A 20,897-nucleotide genomic window follows, 5' to 3' on the forward strand; every position below is an offset into this window, starting at 1 on the left:
TGAGAAATGAACTGATTTGTTAAAGTACCTTGACTATGAAGAGAACTTTGGAAACTGGATATTTACATGTTTCCATGTTATTTGATTTTGTGAAAGAAGAGGGTTTATCAGTAAAAAAAAAAAAAAAAACCAAAAAAACAAAGAACTCATTAAAAATTAAAAACAGAAACTTCCAAACTTCAAATAAATGTTTCACTGACTTTTGAACCCTTTTGTTAAAAATAGAAAAGCACAGTGCCTTTCAGTGAGTTTTCCTTAACAATATATTGACACACGTGTTACGTAAATCTTAATTTAAAAACCATTTCATTAGAAGCAGTTACACTTGAAAAATAAGTATCACAGTTTACAAAGCCAGAGATGCAACGAGCTGCTTCCACTTAGATCTCTGAAATCATCTGGAGGTACGTTCTCGGCTCTGGTCAACATGAAAACTAAGTATTGAAGTAAACTGAACGGACACCTGGCCATTCCATGAAGGCGTTGCATCATTTCCAACCACTACATTCCAGGTCGACGGAGCACATTTACTCCCACTGCAGTCATTACAAACAAATACATAACGAGGTGCGGACCTCACTGTATATGAACCGATGACCTAAGTACAAGAGCTAAGCTACTAAATCAAAGTGTAGGGGTCATTTTCATGACGTTGGATTTGGCAATGGAGTCTTACATTTGATACCAAATGCACAAACAGCAACAGAAAAAAATATATAGAAATTGAACTCCATCAAAATTTCAAACTTTTGTGTATCAAGGGACATTATCACCAACCTACAGAATAGGAGAAAGGTTTGGAACTCATGCATCTCATAAGCTCTAGTGTCCAGAATATATAAAGAATGCTTACTACTCAACAACAAGGCAAACAACCCAATTTAAAATGCGCAAAGGACTCGAACAGGCATTTAGCCAAATAGATATTCAAAAGGCAAATAAACATGACAAGACATTCAACACTACTGGTCACTAAGGAAATGAAAATCAAAACCACAATGAAGTACCCCTTCACACTTACGAGGATGAGTATTAAAAAATACACAGAAAAATAACAAGTGTTGGTGAGGCGGTGAAGAAACAGAAACCCCCATAAGTTACTGGTGAGAGCGCACAATGGTGCGGCCGCTATGGAAAAGCATTTGGTAGTTATTCAAAGGGTTAAACACAGAATTCCGATATGACCTGGCATTATTCATAATAGCCAAAAGATAAAAACAATGCAAACAACCATCCACAAATGAGTGGATAAACAAACAGTGGTATATCCACATAATGGAATATTATTCAGCCATCAAAAGGAATAAAGATACACGCCAGAACTTGGATGAACTTCAGAAACATTTTGCAAGGAAAAGAGGGCAGACACAAAAGGTCACATATTGTATGACTCCTTTTATATGAAGTATCCAGAACTGGCAAATCCAGAGGCAGACCACAGTGGTTGTTACGAAATGGGGGGCACGGGGAGTGGGGAGTGAACTTAAGGAATACGGACGATTTTTCTGGGGCACTGAAAACATTCTGAAACTGGAGGGAGCTGGGTGGTCATTTCACTGTGAATGCCCAAAATGCCACCAAACTGTGTACTTTAAAACAGTTATTTGTATGTTATATGAATCTCACCTCAGTTAAAAACGCATATAATAATAATCTAGTGCAAGTAAAAAGATGATTTGTAAATGTTGAAAGATTTTAAAAATATTCAAATCTTAAATATTTCAGCTTTATCTCATTCTTCTTTCATGTCTTTTTAATATGTGTTGTTTCATACATAAGTGCACGTGCTGAACATCGGCAACGGCGGGACCGCTCGCCCGAACCTCCTGGGCAGCCCTGCTCCAGATCTGAGCGATAGATCTGTACCCCCAGAGTGAATCCAGGGACACACGGTATGTGCTTTGGCTGAATAATATTGCATTTTAAAAAACTTCAATGCCTTTATGCAGACTTTTCATCTTCTAGTTCAACACAGTTCTTTCATACCATACAGTTTTGTGCTTTTTTTTAATGATCCCAATATTAATGTTTCTTGGCCCCAGTGATCAGACAGACATTTGAATGTTCAACCCTCAGCATGGGCCTGGCCGTCCCTAAGACGGTTTTGCATCAGCAGCTCTCCTGTTCTGAACCAGCACGGAAAGAGCGGGCACATGTGCCAGACTTACCCACACAAGGCAGAGAGTAGCCGAGCTGAGGGTCATGGACAAACTGCCGGTCGTTAAGTCTGGTCACGCAGTATAAGTGGAAACAGTCCAAGCAAATCACGTGGCGGTAGTTGCACTGGAAAACCAGCACCGGGCTCCTGCAAAGACAAAGACATTTCTGCAGCACTTTGAGGTGGAAAGGCAACCGCACTACAGGTAGGGGTGGGGGTGGGGGGGACACCTCACAGTCCCGTGGGGCTCTGGGTGCACGCTCTGCGGAGACCATCCTGCTCAGCACCCAGCTCGTACCCATCTGACAGGTCCAGGTCTGCAAAACTGGACGCGCACCAGTGACCACGCAGAACACTGCGTCCCTAACTTTATGTTCCATGTGGACAGACTTACCAATCAGCTGTTCAAACCTGAGAGCTCTGGTCCACCCTCTTTCCAGAAGCCTTCCCTGACTCATAATTTCCCCTTAGCCCACTAACCACCCCCTACACGCACACGCGTTTCTGTCGAACCGTCATCACATCATGGTATTGATGTCTCTCCTCTCAGAGACTGTGGTCCCTGGAAGGCAGGCACTGCGCACTTGACACTGAGACTCCCATGGCAGAGGCGTCGGAAGGTCTCCCCTGAAGTTCATTATAGCAATACATAGAATCTGAACTTCCCCAGAGTCAAAAGAAAAATCACTATTGCCAAAGCAGTTAGGTTAAACAGGCGCTCATATTCACAGCAAGTAGAAAGAGATGATTTCTAAATGAAAGATGATTTAGCAGAGAATCTTTGATGGTCAGATTTTGTCTCTTTTGCTACCCCTAGCCCACCCAAATATCGAGTTTCTTAAATTAAGATTAGGAGTTTACTATAAATTGATATACACAAGTCCTAAAAATTTGGATTCCTTTAAAACACTCTGTAAGGAAAAAAAAAAAGTCTCCTGAATAACTATGTATTTTTGCTAGCAAAAGAACCATATCATTTTATGACGAAAATGAGACAAATTGAATATATTAATTTGAAATCAGCCCCAAGGCAATTTTAATAGTAAAAAAGTCATTGGAATTTATTTAGATAAGCCTATTCTCTATGTAATGATAATAAAACACAAAATATTTTTCATTTCACACACCATTCCTAACAGGACTGTGTTCTTCAAAAGTCTGTTCCCAGAAAAACTGATATCAAACATTAATATTACTAAAAGATAATTTCTTAACAATTGAAATATTTTTTAAAATCTGTTTTCCCACTTTTTTCAAAGCAATAGCTAATACAGAACAAAATGGAAAAAACACCCTTGATATTTTAATGTCACAGATCTCTAGGACAATGGTCAGCCGAATCTGGACCAGAGTGTCCCTAAATATGTTTATCGTTTGCACTTCCTGAGTCTGACCCCATGAAGTCCTCTCAGGACCTTTTGCAATTAAGCATTGACTGTGTTCTGTCCACCTTTCCCCTTGTAACACTTTCCCCTTGAAGATGATACAATGTAACACTACACAGCTTATTCATTCTCTGTGACCCCACGAGCTGCTGTATTTTATCCTCTCTCCCCCGGTCAGGTTCTGTGAGAAATACTGCCCATTCTGGCTTTAGCGACTTGGTCGATTAACCCTGTATAGACCGCTAATCTGCTATCAACACACGGAAACACGGGAGAAAATGTGAGCATTTGTAAAAATGTTCCTGTGAATAACCAGGTTGAAGAAAGCTTAGCAATGACCCCGTGAGCACCTGACGCCCATCAGTGTCCCCCAGAAGCAGCCAATGGTCTGGACGTGTGTCCTTTCCCATCCCTATTGCTAGCAGGAAGACTGGAAAGAGCTCTCTTCCACGTACAGATACCATGTATAGTTTTGCACTTCTGTTAAAACATGGTCCAAAAGAACTCAGAACATCTAGACAACCCACAGCACACGGACTGGCATCCAGCTGGGCCACTGGGCATCTCCCGGTCCCTCTCTGAAATGTTTATGGCAAAAGGACCAGGGCAGCTTGAGAAGCTCGTGGGACCAGGACCTGAGACCCCTTTAGGATCGACCCATTATAGCAGCTAACATCAGTAATCATCATACAAAATAATAACATAAAATAACCATAGAGACACCTAGACGGCTCCGGAGAAGGTGTGCCTGAGAGAGGAGACGGGAAAGCGCGCAGGTGCACCGGTGGGAGCAGCTCACCGAACAGGAAGGAGCCGGGGCCGGGGAAGGTCAGCACGTGCCATGGGCTCCGGACGGGGGGAGAACGGAGACTGAGGGTCGCCCTCCAGGGAACGTCCCTCCCAGAAGCCGGTGTGTAGGGAACCCTTGAGAAGCTGCTGTGTCGGTGACAGAGAAGACCACACGCGTGTTCTCGCGTGGCCACCTCGGAAAAGAAAGAAACGGCGACTGGCAGGGCGTCAAAAGTAACAGACGAGTCCCTGAGGAGTCTGCACTCTGTCCCCACCTCCGCGGGGTCAGCTTCTATCCGTCACGACAGCTGCAGCTACAGGGTGCGTGGGTATATGGAGAATAGACACACATGTGCATGTCCTTTAACAGACACATGATCGAGTCACCGCTAGCTTGTGTACACACTTGGCCTGGAATGATCTGTCAGTAGGGTTTCTTGGTCTGGTCATGAGGTAAGAGCGCTTATCTCTGAAAAAGAAGAACGTAGGTGAGGGTGAGCACGGCTCCCAGAGAAAGGCTACAGATGAACCATCCGAGTCAGCGACAAGATGAGTGCAAACCATTCCGTGGACAGGGGGAGCACACGATGAGCTCCCTGCATGCCACCCGGAAGACGGGGGGAAGCTGGTACTATGAGCTCCTGCAATAACCTGCCCCTCCCCCTGCCTCCTGCCCCTCCCCCAGCCCCTCCACTCCGGCTGCATGGCCCAGGCCTGTCCCAGCACCACCTCCAGGGCTCCTACCGCAGGGACTCCTGCTCACTGGCACCCGTTCCTGTGCTACAGGACTAGCCTTTATATTTAAATCAAAACCCCAAACTTCAAGGACCAATTCAAGACTTAAGGCCCCCAAGAAACTTCCTCTGGAGCCCAATTTGTCATTGATCCTTCCCCTTTCCTGCCCGTTCACTCACGCGGTTCTGAGCAAGGTGCTCCGGGCAGCACCTCACTTTCTTTCGAAGCATCTCGTGGTTGTCGCCTTAGCGATGCACATTGAATAGAAGTCCCCACAAAGGAGAGACCGTGCCTGATTGACACGGTCATGACCCTTCCATGCCCCACCCAGCACATCTTGGGTATGTGACAGGTATGCAGTCAAGTTATTGATTACATCAGTGGACGCGTGAATGGAACGTTTCTATTTTATAATTTCTCTGCCCCCATTCATACATTGTCATTTATTTTTTATTGAGCACCCCCTTGGGCTAACGGAGGTACTGCAAAAACACCTGTGGAACATGGCGCTGAGGGATGGACACCTGTCGTCATCACTGGTACGAACGGGGAAACACTCCTGTGCACACTCAGAGCTCAGTCTGGGGACACACGGATGCACACAGCACTGCAGGCGGTCCCTGTGGACACCCCCCACCCCCCGGCGCCTAAAAGTCCAGAGAGGAGGTGAGGGCGAGGTCCTGGGCTCCACCTGAGCTGAATTTAAACAAATGGGAGAGTGACTCGGGGTCCCTGGAGAGAAGCGTGGTTTCTGGGCGGGGAGGAAACAGACACCGACAAGAATTCTTGGAACAAAACAGTTATCAGCTGGTCTGACTGAGCAGATGCATCGGGATGGAGGGGGGTAAGGTGAAAAGGTTGGGGACAGAGACGATCCTGGTCAGGGACAGTGGCGGCAGGGACTCTCGGAGACCAGGCGCGTGTGGCGTGGAGTGACGGGATTCATGGAAGGCTCCGAGCACGGGAAGGGAGCGATGCTTCAGTAAGCCGAATTCGGGGGAAGTTTGGGGGGAGAAGCTGGAAGTCATTCAAACTGTCTGGAGGTCGTTTTGGTAACTCGAAGTGAGCTCCTAGGGGCCTTGGCTACGGCGTGCCGGTGGTCCCGGGAATGGGAAGATGGATGGCGGTGACATTTCTGAGGACAGCATGCCGGGACGTGTCTTCTCACGGGTCTTTGTTCCTCCCGACAGTCGTCTGTGCCCTTTGCTCAAATGATATATAAATGTTAATTGATCAATCTAGAAGGTGATGGCACTCCAAGGGGCCAGGTCACAGAGCATGAATCAAAGGTTACGTAAAGTTCTCGATCACATGAAAAAGGACTTATCAACGCTGCACTCGACATCCGTGAAGGGTGATTTGTGAGCAGTGACTCCCTGCACTTATTAAAGGAGCGGCCCAGACAGCCTTCCCTCAGCGCGTACTGGGCCAAATAAGGCAGGTCGCGCCTCCCTGTCACGCCAGCAGCTCTTACCCGGTGTTCCGCACGTTCGAACCGCTGCAAATTAGTCCCCGGCACCCATAAACAGCAACGACGTTTTCCTGTGCATGTGATCAATGTGCGTTTAACCTGCTCTCTGCCCATCTGCTGTTCCTCTTGCTCTCTCCCCCTCTCTCCCTGTCTGCCCAGCCCTGTCTGTTTGTCCGCCTGCTTCCTGCCCACACAGACCTCTTCCTTAAACCCACTGGGAGAGAGGCTGTGATTCCGGCTTATCAGGCGGACGCGGCCTATGTCGAAGGCGGTGGCCCGGGCGTGTTCAGGTGTGAGGAGCTAAGGAGCATGTCTAACCTCTACAGGAAATAGGGGCCTCATGAGGGGCGCAGGGGAGGGGCACGCGATGGGGACACAGGGAGGAATATTCTAAGAATGTTCGAGCGACAGGGAGACAACAGGCTCCGTGCTCAGCGGCCGCAGGTGTGTTCTGTTCCCCTGGGACCTCACCTCCCGGCATTCACCCCCTTCCCTTCCACGCATCAGCGGACTGACCTGAGTTACCACAGGGCACACGGAGACACGGCACGTGTGCTTCCAGACCCAGCTCAGAAAACTCCACAGCTTCTGCCGTGCTCTCCGCCGGGGCCACGTGCCCCAGGAGAGGGAACAGCCACCTGCAAGGACCCTCAAGCTGGCCCACGGAGAAGGCCCCGTGGCAAGGGACGGAAGCCACTTGCCATCAGCCAGCTGTGACTCAGCAGCCACGTCTCTGAGGCAGGTGCCCCCGGCAAGCCCTGGGGTGACCACAGACCTGACTGCACCTCCATCCAGCTAAAGTGCTCCCAAACTCCTGACCACCGACCGCAGGAGAGAGCTCACACTCGCGCTTTGGAATAATTCTGCCTGCATGCAGCGATGTAACCAAGGTAGGCGCGGAGGAGGGCGAGACCACACTCAGCAGCAGGTCACAGAAGAACTGGAGAAAGCAGGGCATCTGAAGGAGAAGCGAGATTCCAGGGACTGCAGGTGGAGAACCTCCCAGGTCAGGAGAAGAGACAGGAGCTGTGAAAGCAGAAGGAGGTGCCAAGCTAGCCAGGGGGCGGCCTCTTCATCCACCCAGAGAACAGCAAAATTAGATGCACATGCATGTCAGACTCTTCCAAACTGCAAGGAAAAGCAATGCAAGTTAGAATAAAAAGTATTAACTGCAAATCATGGAGGAGATGGAAGTAAATGCCATCACTCGCGGGACGGTCAGTCCTTCCGTGTAGCCAGCCCAACCTGACCCTGGAGGCCTGGCGGTGCCCTCGCCGTCTCTGAGCCGCACAACGGAGGCCACGCCCCAGCTAGCGCGCTCCAGGGCTCCGCACACCCGGGTCCACGAGCAACTGGGACTCCTGGGAGCTCGGCAAAGCATTTGATTAGATACAAATAATTAGAGGACGAAAGTTACACCATTAAGCGACTTGAATTGATCTTAACGACCGTCACCTGAAATCTCTTTTAGTTAGAGACAGCTTTTAAACAATAGATGGATGACCAAAATCTCGGGAAGTAAAACGTATTTTCATTTCATCTACGTTAGCAACATTACCTACTAATGCCCCCTGCTCGGCTGACAGTCTCCAACACGGTACCCCCCCCCCCCACACACACACACACAGAAATGCCAGGGACAACGTTTTACCTCCGGGTGTCACGCGCGTTCATATCTGAGTTAGCCAAGTGAGCTAACTCCCAGCCACCAGAGGGGCCCCTGATCCAAGAGACGAATTGATAGACTCCCCTTTCAGAAATTAAAATAAGCTTCAACAGTTGAATGACTTTCAAAATGCCTTCCAGCGGCCAAGTTCAAAGCCCTGAAGCGAGTTCATGTGCCATTAGCCAGTCGGCTGGGAGCTGGAACCCTGTGGACGCACGGCGGGTCCAGGACCAGGGCGCTGGCTCGGGTGCAGCCTCACCTCTGCTCACGCTCTCTGTCCACTCGGTCCACGTGGCTGCACGAGCCAGGCTGGCTGGCTCCGGGAGCCGGCCGCAGACGTCCCGGTATCTCAGCACCGGAACCATACTCGGGGAAAGGCTCGTTACTCTACGATTTTTAAAGAACATGTGTTTATGGATTTTTGTTTGAGAGACAGAGAGAGAGAGAAACATGGGTGTGAGAGAAGCACAGATCAGCCGCCTCCTGCACGCCCCCTAGTGGGGATCGAGCCCACAACCTGGGCACGTGCCCTGACCGGGAATCGAACTGGGACCTCTCAGTCCCTGGGACGGTGCTCAATCCACTGAGCCACACCGGCCGGGCTCTTTAGCCTGTGTTTTGGAATCACTTTCCTTGGTCCATTCTGTCAACACCTTTGAACAACATGCCAGACACTGTCTTGTCATTGTGACATCAAAGTGAACAAGACCTGGTCACAGTTCTGTAGGGCGGGAGACGAGTAGTCATCACAGTGTGGTAAGTGCTACTCCAAGGATGACTTCAGGCGCCACTCACCGTCTCTGGGGTTCGTGAATGGGGCCCCAGTATGCTCACGGCTCAGGCATTCAGTCCACGAGCAGAGAGGACCGGAAACAAACAGCATGGCTGCCCTTGCTTAAAGGGCTTTAACTAAACTATTATCTAAAACGATGTCACCCATACATTACAAATACCATGATGAAACAGATGCAAAAACTCTCTGTCTCCTTTCCTATTTGACAAAATGACCTTTTACTCTTTAACGTTCGTTCAGTCGTTTTAGATCCCATCGGTGGCAGTAAATGTTACTGAATTCAAGAGAATTTCTAACCGCAGCATTTGTTCCAAAGTTTGATCCCGCTGATCAATACTCTGCAAACTGTCTTGCCATTAATGTACAGTTTTAGTCCCGATTTGGGGGTATCCTGTGGCCATGATACTCGCCTAACTATTCTAAGTTCCCATGTGTGCTCGCAATGCTGCCTTGCTGTCCGTGCTGCCCCTTCTGCACTGGGACCAGCCCTCCTCGACCTCGCGTGTGTGCGGGGTCCTGTGCGGGCACCGAGGGCTGTCCTGATTGCGCATCTCCCTGCCACGTAACTAGATCCCCGCTGACGGGTTAACTTGCGCTAGTGACTGTCGTGTGGAGATACGCAGGACTTTCAGGGGGCGGCCACTTTTCGGTTTCAGACACCTTCCTTTCAGTCTGTTCTTACTGATTCTGAGAGACCTGCAAAATAGAAGCTACAACAGTAGTTGAGCAAAGATGCAGAGTAGCAAAAGTATACCACTTTCTAGAGTAAATGGGTTAGGCCTGGGAGTTCTGGGATAGTGGGCATTCTCCAAACTCCGGAGCCTCGTGCTGGCTGGAGCCTGAGTCAGCACCCACACTCCCCACTTTCTTCTCCACCCTCGGCCCCCAGTAGTTCGATCAGCACCCCTCCTCAACCACGCTATCGAGGGCAGCTCCCATCATGACAGATCTTGGCCAAAATGATAAATGCAGTTACCCAATGCCAATGCATTAAGACCCCAGGTTTTGCTAGAGTTACCCCATAATATGCATCCCCCAAACTGCCACTCGTAAATCTTTTTGTTTCTCTCGGGTCAGACCCTCACAGCTTCTGGTCCACCTTTTCCTTGTGCTCTTATCCCCGCGTACAAGATTCTTTCCTATGGATCTTCATTCATCTTCTTTTAAAAAATTGCCAGGGTTCATCTCAAATCCAACCTCTTTGGGGAAACTTGATCAGGAAAAGTCCAGCTCGCTCTCCACCCGCTTCCAAATTTTCCAACATACTTTATAAAGTACTATTTGTCTATTCAAGTTGTTATCTTATTCCGCGTTATTTGACTTGTTCTCTACCTGCTTCATGAGCGAGGTCAGGTCTCCCCAACTCAAGTTCAGCACCCACCCCCTGGGAACAGCTCCTGTGAGCGGGGTCTGCGCCCAGCACGGGGAGGGGGTGTAGATCTGACCCCGGGAATCCTGTCTAAGGACAGCCCGCCCGCCGGGGCCCTGTGGAAGAACTCCCGAGAGGCCACCGAGCCCAACGCCAGTCGGGCGGACAATGCTCCCGCCCGGAAGAGGAAAAGTGTAAACGGAAAGGCGAGGAGGTCGCCTGACCGGGAAGCCAGGGGAAGTGAGGGGAACGTGTGGAACACAGTCAGGGAGGGTACAGAAGCACGTTGTGCGTTTGTGTAGTGTCCCTGAGCTAGCGAAGTCCCGCATCCCCCAGAGACTCCGCCTGAATCCAACATAACGGCGCTGCCCCCGCAGCCAGGAGCGTACGGCCGGTTTGGGTGCGGCTGAAGCAGGTGCTGTTATTTACACCACTTTGAACCGTTCACAATAGACAGGCGACGCAGAACAGAACACGACGCCATGGCTCCAGGAAAGAATGAGTAGATTATTAATTTCCTCCAGATGGTGGAAATCTTAGAAAATACTTATTTGATGTTAGTATAGTTTATATATTTCTAACTATAATTATACCATAGACACATCGAACCCAAACATAAACCATTAATTTCTAGAAGTGCTAGACCATAAACATCTACTATAACAATACAACTTAGAATCAAAAGGAAAACCTCTTTTCTTTTTGAAAAGTTAAAATGTTAACAGCAAGGTGGGCAGCCGTTTTGGGCAGTGATCCGTTGCCGTGGCTTAGCCTACCAGCGAGAGCCCCAGATTTTCTGGCTAAGGCAGTGCTCCCAAGGAGATGCTGCTGGACAACCGTACACAGTGCATGCGTCTTAAGTAAATCACTGTCGCATGTCACAAAATGAAATGAGCAATTCTGGAGGGTATTTGGCCCATGAGAGGAAAATGCAGCTTGTGAAAAAGTATTACATTATTTTCTTAACCCCCAACCGACAGCATTAATTTCAGTTCTCAGAACTGTACTGATACAAGTCCAAGGATGCTCACGGCTGTATTTACAAGGGCCTGGCGCTCCGGTGCTGTAACCTCAGCACCGTCTGCCCCGCCTTCGGAGCGCGGAGCTGAAGTCACACTGAACGTCGCCTACTCCTGGGCCCCTTCGGCTGCCTGGCGCCGTGACACCCGCCAGCTCACACCGTGCTTTGTTCTTCCCTCCGCGGGGACCAGCTGGAGGCAGATAACGCCCAGATGCACCACATTCAGCTAAATTGAGAAAGATCTGAAGACAGATCTTGTTTAAGGAAGACCCCCACGGTGACATAAATTGTTCTGGTGCATCCCCAAGTCTCATGACAGGATATTAATGTGCTATCAGTCAGTCCAGGGGCTGGGAGCGTGAGGAGCTATTTACCACAGGAAATTATTACAGCCCCAGAGTCGGCTGCCGGCTCACAAAGCCCTGTGCAGAGGGTCCCTCGTAGCGTTTCCTTTCATTCCTAAAAGTGAATGGATGCTAACAGAATATTGGCTTTGTATTGCTTCTATCAGAGGAAGGTTAAGAAGCAGGTCCTGGCAAGCAGTTTGAAATGAACAGCCTGCCTGGAGGACTACAGTCATCTGCACCCACTTCTCCAGTGAAAATGTCTCACCGTGAGGAGGCATTGTGAGATTCCTCAGGTACCGTTCGACGGATTCGGCATTCAATCACCGACATACTTTAAGGATTTGTGGAGTATAGTAGAAAAAATTTATTCCCCTCATTTAGTTTTCTGTTTTACATTCAGCCAGAAAAGCTGTGTGCACCATGCCAAAACATTTTGCTAAAAATAATCAAAATCAACGTGGCAAAACAATCCAAACCCACAGGAGTTCGTGCATAAAACCCAGATAAGGGGATAAGGGCAGACACCCTGCCCTGTGCGCCCGAGACCCTGGAGGCCGGAGGGATGGGGGGGGGGGGGGGGAGGCTCGGCCAGAAGCCAGGCTGCTCCCGGGGGAGCTGGCCCGGCACCACCCTGCGGAACCAAGGCGGGGAAGGCAGCTCTGACCTGGTGATCTCTGGGGACTTTGGGGATGCGGAGATTTCATGATTTTCCCTTCGTGTCATCACGACACGTCTTCCTTCCTGTCGGCTCGTGGAACTTAACCCTTACGTGACAGAATGAACAAACGACAGTTCATACTTAGGGTTCCAGCTTCACACAGCCCTTTGAACTAACATGTGTGCTGCTTGCAAAAGGAAAAATCTGGAGATTCTCCTTCTGGAAAGCCATGTTGAGAGGGAGCCCTGAGCCAGAATATGGAAGGAGGAGCAGAAAGGTATTGGCATTTAAAAAAAAAAAGAAAAAGAAAAGGGCAACAAAATATCTTATCTAACTTTCAACAACTCCGTTAATTTCATCGTACAGCCCCTTTGTTTCTTCTTCAGTGAGGTCAGAAGTGATTGGCCAGCACAGAGGGGCCGTGGCCCCATGTCAGGTGCCCTCTGCTTGCTCTGAGCTCCCATGCACCTGCCCTGGCCTCCTGCACAGCACCCACCACAGGGCTGACACTTATTTAACTGTCTACATTCTCTCTCCAGCAGGGGTCAGCAAACTCCAGCTGGAGGCCGAATCAGGCCCACCGCCTGCCTTTGCAAATAAAGATTTATCGGAACACGGCCCTTTTGACACAGGGCCTATGGCTGCTTTTGCTCTGTGAAGGCAGAGTTTGGGAGTGGTCACAGGGACTGCATGGACCACAAAGGCTAACCTGCCACCTGGCTCTTCAGAGGAAAGGTCTTCTGCTCGAGCCTCCATTCTACTCCAGAATCACAGGGCACCTCCTGGTATCCCCAGTGCCCCGCCTATGGCAGGAGCTCAGTAAATGCGGATGTTCTGAATGATTCCTCCGCCAGCCGTCTGACTAAACAGACGACTGTGAAAACAGAGGGGTGCACAGTGAAGGCAGCAGAAGCACAGCGAGCCCGAGGGCCACTGCTTTGCAGTGCTCAGAGGTGGGCAGCAGGTGGCTGGTGTGCGCTAAGCCATCGTACTAGTGTTCAAGGCCCCACCCATTTTCTCCCTTCACCCAGGCCTGCCTGCCCTCCCTCCGCACCTCCCTTCCTCCCTCCCCCGCTTCCTCCCTTCCTTCTTTCCTTCCTTCCTTCCTTCTTTTTTTGTTAATTCTCATCTGAGGATCTTTTTCCATTGATTTTTTTTTTTTTTATTGATTTGAGAGAGAGGAAGGGAGAGGGAGAGAGAGATAGAAACATCGATGAGAGAGAACATCGACTGGCCACCTCCTGCATGCTCCCCACTGGGGATCGGCCCACAACCTGGGCATGCATCCTGACCGGGAATCGAACCGGCAACCTCTTGGTGCATGGGTCAATGCTCAACCACTGAGCCACATTGGCCGGGCCCATTGATTTTTTAAAAAGAGAGTAGAAAGGAGGGAGGGAGAGAGAAAAACATCGATGTGAGAGAGACACGTTGATTGGTTGCCTCCCTCATGATCCCGACCAGGGCCAGGGATCAAACCTGCAACTCAGGTACATGCCCTTGACTAGGAATCGAACCCCAGCCCCTTAGGTCCGAGAGAGCCCTTTTATTTGAGTAAACTGAGGGGGTTTTACCCACACAGAATCCAGTGCTTGCAACTCCCACGTGACCGGACTAGGAAATGGACTTTGATTGGCTGATGAAAAGTGATGTGGAAAACAAGGCGGAGCCACGTGATGGTGTCTGGTGTCAGCCTTCCCACTGGCCCCGAATGGCCGCTGTGCACAGATCTGGCGCCAGAGGGCCCCGCGGGAAGGAACAGCTGGTGCAGTTTCTTCAGGCAGGTGGAAGGAGCCTGGGCGCGTCTGCGTACTGAGAGGAAGCTCCTTGAGACAGGAGCCCAGCCAGGAACAGCAGGTGCAGTAAGATGAGGCTGGGGAGGCGGGACAGTCCCACAAAGCCTTTGCCCGAAGTCAGGAGTTTGACTCAATGGGATGTCAGTGCGAACTTCTGCGCAGAGATGCAACACGATGCCACTTACGTTTCAGAGACGTACTCTGTCTCAGCACGAGAAAAGGGCTGGTGTGTGCAGGGAAGGGAGAGGCCCATGGACACGGCGAAGTCCTCCTGGGACAGAAGATGGGGACTTGGACCAGGGAGAGTGGACGTGGACAGATGGGTAACGTGTTCGGACAACACACTGTCGGCCTGTCTCCTGTGAGCCCTATCCTTTTCACTAACACTTGCAGACAGATCTGTTGTTAGAAAACCTCGAGATCATATCCCTAAATCCAAGGGACCACTGTTACAAAATGAACACCTTTCTAATTACTTTCTATGGAAATGGGGACTTTCTGGTCTTTTCTGAACAAATTAGATTCAAAATCTTTGCCTAGAGCCTGCATTAAATGATAACGAGCCCGATAATAAGGAAGCACATTAATAAAAATGTAAAACTATAGTTCCATTATTCCTCTAACCTGTATTTATTTATACTGGCCACATGCAGGCCCACATCGGGGCCCGGGGATGAGCTGGGGGCCCCCGGGGGGTGCTCAGTGCTGCCCGTCAGGGCGCTGTTTGGGGACATCTCACACAAGGCAATGACACGGGAGACGAGAGACATTCAGGACGTGAAAACCAACCTGAGACAGAGAGAAGACCAACATGACCAGTTTCTCCTTGTAAACATTTCTTGGAGGCTCCGACCGGCCAGGTCCCTGCTGGGGTTTCCCTGCGTCGTCATGTACTTAACCCACCTCTGCGCCTTCTCCTCTGCGATCTCACACCTGCCCGTGGTCCTGCCTGCAGCAGGGGTGGCAGACGTCAGAGAGAGGCTGGCTGGCTCCCCGTCCCTCCCACAGTGACCACAGCCAAAGGCCCTAGGCGGCAGGAGGCTCCGAGAGCCTTGCATTGGGTCCCGCAGCCAGGATGCGACCAAACCGTCACTGGGACGGATCTGCTAAGGTGCCGCTCAAAGCCCAGGTCCTGGTCCTGCATCGCACGGGGACATGGTCTGTGGCACCTGCCGGCCACATCAGGGGGAGCAGCAGGGAACTTCCTTCCGCTGCAGACCCGCAAAGGTTGCCCTGTCCTCGGGACCCCGAGTGATCGCCAAGCGCATGGGGCGGGACTCCGTGCAGCAGCTGGGTCTCAAACAGAGAGCGGTCCAGCCTGAGCCTGGTCTGCGGCCCATCAGCCCAGAGCTGCAGCAGCGGGGCTCACCTGCTGACAGCGTGTGAAATGGGGGGTCGGAGACACCCCGGAGAACGCTGACATTCCAGTGTCGCTGCTGGCTTATCGAGTGCCCGCCTACTGAGCTCGACAGGGAACAGTTCCACTTCTTCCCAGCAACCTGTCACCCCCGCAGGGCAGTGCCCCCCGCCGCTGCCGGCCATGCCTCCCCGTCACTTTGGTTCCTAGAATAGTCCCTGTGGTCACTGTTCGTTCCGCCCGTGGATGCTCCTGTGCTGCCCAAACAGAGACGGGGGAGCCCGCTGGCCCAGTGCCGCCTGCGCAGGGAACAGGCCTGCTCGGTGGGGTGCGCCGCTCCATTCACCTGGGGTGCGGGAGGGGACTCCCTTTTCCTTGACTCCCACTGGACGCTGCTTGCAGGCACTGCCGCTTTTCATTCAGCACCTGGCTGTGCTGAGGGCTGAACGGCGGGCAGGACAGACCCTCTCGGCTGAATTCGCAGACTCGAAGGGAAGGTGGCCTTCGTGGACAAGAATCCGTGGTCAACCACGTGTAACCGCGAGCTGCCACCGAGAGGCGTGGGCGCCACAAGCCACCTAACAGGCTCTGGGTGGCCAGGGAGGCTCCTTGGAGGGGCGTCATCATTCTCCTAAAAGCATCAGGCTGATGCTTTTTTTTTTTTTAATCCTCACCCAAGGACATTTTTTCATTTCTCTTCAGATAGAGAGGGAGGGGGAGAGGGAGGAAGAGAGAGAGAGAAACATCGACGTGAGAGAGACACATCAACTGGTTGCCACCCACACAACCCCAACTGGGGCCGGGGACAAACTTCAACTGAGTTACGTGCCCTCAGTGGTAACCGAACCCGGGTCTCTCTGGTCTGAGGGTTGACGCTCTAACTGCCGAGCCAGACTGGCCAGGGCCAGAATGATGCTTTTAAAATCAAAGATCATTCACTCCCCTATTCAATTCCTGCAACCCCTCCCCCCATCATTCCAAATAAAGGCCCCGGTCCTTACAATGGCTGGACTCTGTCCTCCAATCCTGCCAACTGCCCCCCTCAGGCCCTCCCCCCTTTTCTTCTCTGCTCAAAGCAATCCAGCCCCAATGAGCTCTATGCTATTCCTCAAACACGCCCAGCATTCTTCTGCCACAGGACCTTTGCACTGGCTTCTCCTTTTGTGGAAACGCTTTTCCCCAGCTAATCCACGGCTCAGCCCTGACCTCATGCCACTAACTCTTTCTTCCAATGTTTCCTTCCCACGAGCCCCTCCCTGACCACCCCATGTGACACTGCAGTCACCCCACCCTGCTCTCCCAAGACCTCTGTCCCATTTTATTTCCCCAGCTCCTGTAGCAGATCTGCATTACTGTTTCCAACGCTCCATCCCTCCCTCCACCCACAGCCCTTCCAGGTAACTTCTCTTCCTCCCACTGGAAGCTGGTATCTCCGCATCCCACGGACAGTGGACCACACACGCCCTCCTTTGGCCAAGAGGATGGGGCGTGACGCAATCAGGCGCTTGAGTGGGGCTGTGTGCTGGCCCGCTGGTGTTCCTGCCCTGCACGAGGACTTCCCTGGGGTGGCCCTGATCCGAGGAGGTGCCACACAGCGACCGGAAACACCCAGTGCCCGGAGCCTCGCCTCGCCTCGCCCAGCAGTTAACCCAGGCGAGGCTCAGAGGGGAGCAGTACCACTTACTGCCGCGGGCCATGGGATTCTGTGACCGTTACTCAGCTGCAACTGACCTTCTGCGTAGCTGAATCGTTAATTGTATGTATTACTCGTTGTCTGCCTCTGGTCACCAGAACGTAAACCCGTGGGGAGGGCAGGATCTCGTCTGTCCACTGTTGCATCCCAATTCCTGGCGCAGAGCAGCTGCATAATGCAGTGTGTTTAATACACGACGCAAAGGCTTGACTTAGATCGTCAAACATCTCACGGAAAGGAAGCAAAGAATCTGAACTCGAGGAGTCAGCGTGGCATTGGCATGGGGGTCGGGAGTGGGTCTGTGGAAACACGTCGGAGGTCGCACAGCTGCCCCGTGACCAGGGCTGCCCAGAGGGAAATGTTGACAGGAACCGCAACAGGTGCGTGGCCGCCTCGATTATGAGATCGATTTCAGGAGTAGTTACTGAGCCACCCAGAGGCTCAGGCAGAATAATGAGGGGCTCCGAGGACCTGCCCCTGTCCCGGAGACGGGGCGCCTGATGGTGTGTTGGGAGACCCGAGAGGAGAGGCTGGGCCTGGACACGGGCAGGAGAACTTGACCCACGGCTGTTCTGATGACCACGCACCACGCTGGTGTGCAGGCTGCCACTCACGCCGGGTTCCAGAGCCTGGCACACCCCTCTGAAGGGGTGAGGCAGGGCTGGCGGCCTCCTGCCCCGGACCTGTGAGGACATCTGAAATCTGCCCCTCTGCCATGTATCCTGCGTCCCTGTCTTCTCCTCCCTCCACCGATGAGGTCAGACCTACACGTGGAAGGGAACTGGTAGGAAGGCTGAGGTGGCTGATGATTTATAAAAAGTAACAACTTCATTGTGGCAACTGTCCATTGTGAGGGTGCTCTGCTGTCTGGAGACACTGTCCCCACGCCACACTGGCCTCTAGAGTTTTGCAATAACAACGCCAAGGACATTATATGGTCTCAAACGTCTTCCAGCCCCTGGAAGAACACGTCTAGGTTCTGTTTCCCCACACCTGCTGCCGTTCAGCTCTGCCAGCACAGAGGGCCAGCCAGGTCCAGGCCCCGCCTTCCGCCCTGGGGATCCAGGCCCCGCCCTCAGCCCTGGGGATCCAGGCCCCGCCTTCCACCCTGGGGATCCAGGCCCCGCCTTCTGCCCTGACACTCTGCACCCCTGGGGTCCTCATGCCTTTCTACTCTGAACACAAAGCGAGACAATTAACTGAGGACACACAACTTGTCACAGGCGAGACGCAGGTCTGCCGTGAATCGCCGACGGGGTGCAGCTGGGGGTGCGGCACCTGCAGCCACGTCGGCGTGCCTGCCGCTGCCCGGGAGAGCCGGGAGGGGCTGTAGTGCAGCATCGGGGACCCCCACGCATTTCCTGCCGGGGCTCCCTGCTGCGTCTCAGTCACAGCTGGTACTTCCAGTCACCTTCCCCAGGGGAGGGAACCCCATTCCCTGGACCCAACTTTGTTTGGACACTTACTCTGTTCATTCGAGGGTGGATGTGGAGGGAATGCCGGTTCCAATAGCCGTGCTCGTAGGACTTGCACCTTGATCAGATCCGGAAGCGGGCTCTGAACAACCCCTGGGGGGCACCCTCCAGATCCCCCAGGGAGCCCTTGTGTGGCACCCTGAGCACACTCGCATGCACACGCACACAATGTACACACGCGCGTGCACACCCAGAGCTCCCTGTTTGCTCTCTCAGGCTTCAGGGGTCGTGCCTCTCCCCTACTAGTTCTTGCTGCTCTACTAAGTCCCGCCACAGCCCCATGGGGGCAGCCCCCAGTCACCCGTCCTTCCTGCAGGTCTATGACCCTCTCTCCTCCCGCGACACTTTCCCTACAGCAGGGAGAGGCTCCCACCGTCTCCAGAACACCGGAGAGCAGCAGAACTTGCCACACGCAGAACTAGACGGCAGTTCACCAGAAGCAGACGGTGATGTCTCTGGTACCCGCCCCGTGGGCACAGGACAGCCGCCTCTGCCTCGGGACGGCTCAGCGAGCTTGACGGTTGCTCCCACAGGAGGGCTCTACCCACTCTCGGTGGACGTTGTCCCCAGGGCAGCCACACTGTGCGGCACAGGCCTCCCAGGGAGACCTGGTGCCCAGGTGCAGTTCATAACGGAAAATCCACGATAAAGACTGGAGACTGCCTTTTCTGTCTATTTCCAAAGCACGGAGTAGAGCGATACGCAGAGGCCTGGTCACGCAGGCTGCTAACTCCCTGCCGCGCTGCCTGGGCACGCGACTGGAGCCAGGCTCCTCTCGGCCAGGCGGGCGGCCGAGCGGCACGATGGGGAAGCAGCTGCGATCACCCTGGTGAGCCTGATCCACACTCAGCACCGCGCTCCGAGTCTCGGCTTCCACGCCCGGGACGGGGCCACGTGCAAACCTCTGACTCCGAAAAGCTTGTTCTCCTCCTTCTTCCCGGAACCACGTTGGGCAGTAACCCTCACCCAGTGGGTGCTCCATTTTCTTTATCCTTCAACACAAGAGAGCTCACCCCATGTGTGAGTGTTTGCCCAAGGGGGAGTCTCCCCCCCGTGTCATAACGGAGACGGCAGGGACCCACCGTGCTCCCCACGCTCGTCTGGATTCTGCAGGACGGAGACAAAACAAGGGGAACGCCAGCTCTCACCTGAAGGTCGAATGAAGGGTTGCTGAGCACTCACCAGTCACCTTACATGGTGCAGAGGCAGGGGTTTTATACAAAAATAGGAAATGCAGGTCCCTTCTGCAGGAGAGCGAGATCGCATTAGACAGATGCTCGATAGTAAGCTTCAGAGACTCACCCAGGGTCGCCGGAGAATGCTTGAAATGTTCACACAGGAAGGAATCTTCCGGACACAACTGCACAGAAAACTACTCGTTCCCAGCGTAAGCCCCGTCTGAAATTAGGGAGACGTAGCTACACATTTCCAAGGAGGTTTTTCTTCATTAGTCTGATTTGCCTGGTGTTATTTAAACTTTAAAATACTCTCCTTTTTAGGAGAATTACAGGAAACTAATAATTATTTCATGTTTTACTTGGTACAGTTTTATGAGGCTCATGTTTAATGAATCGGGCACCGAGTCTAGGAGAGCGAGGTAACCTCCAGCTATTGTGAACCTGTTTCCAAACCCACCAGGAGAGACAGTGGTCAGGGAGCTGGAGACCGCAGGCCACAGGAAATGCTGGGCATGGCTGGGGGCTGGCACACGTGCACACACACACACACGCACACATGCACACACGACTTCTACAGCTGCCAGAACAGCCTACCACAAACCAGGCGGTGTAAAACAGCATCGATTTTATCTCTCATGGTTCTGAAGGTAGAAAATCCAAAGTCCAGGTATCTGAGGGCCACACGCCCTCTGAAACCTGCAGGGAGGATCATTTCCTGCCCCTTCCTAGCGTTGGGGCTTTGCCAGCAACCCCTGGCTTATGGCCGCCTCACCCCAATCTCCGCCTTCACTGTCATGGCATCTTCCCTCTGTGTGTCACTCTGTGTCTCTTCTCCTCCTCCTCTCAGGACGCCAGTCATACTGTATTCAAGGCCCACCTGCTCCAGGAGGACCTAACCTTGACTCACATCTTACTGACGTCTTGGAAAGACTGTCTCCAAGTTAGGTCACATTCACACGTACTGGGGTTAGGGCTTCTACGGACCTTTCAGGGGTCACAGTTCAAC

General features: G+C 52.2%; 1 protein-coding gene across 1 annotated transcript in view; it reads right to left on the bottom strand.

The window, feature by feature from the left end:
- Positions 1-20,897, bottom strand: part of PRKN (parkin RBR E3 ubiquitin protein ligase) — a 1,054,158-nt gene that overhangs the window by 342,701 nt on the left and 690,560 nt on the right. Inside the window, exon 7 of the mRNA XM_036249419.1 lies at positions 2,169-2,305. Coding sequence (XP_036105312.1) covers positions 2,169-2,305 — 137 coding nt within the window. The remainder of the gene's footprint in view (positions 1-2,168; positions 2,306-20,897) is intronic.

This window comes from Molossus molossus, unplaced genomic scaffold (genome assembly GCF_014108415.1).
Source record: "Molossus molossus isolate mMolMol1 unplaced genomic scaffold, mMolMol1.p scaffold_m16_p_8, whole genome shotgun sequence".
Classification (NCBI taxonomy): domain Eukaryota; kingdom Metazoa; phylum Chordata; class Mammalia; order Chiroptera; family Molossidae; genus Molossus; species Molossus molossus.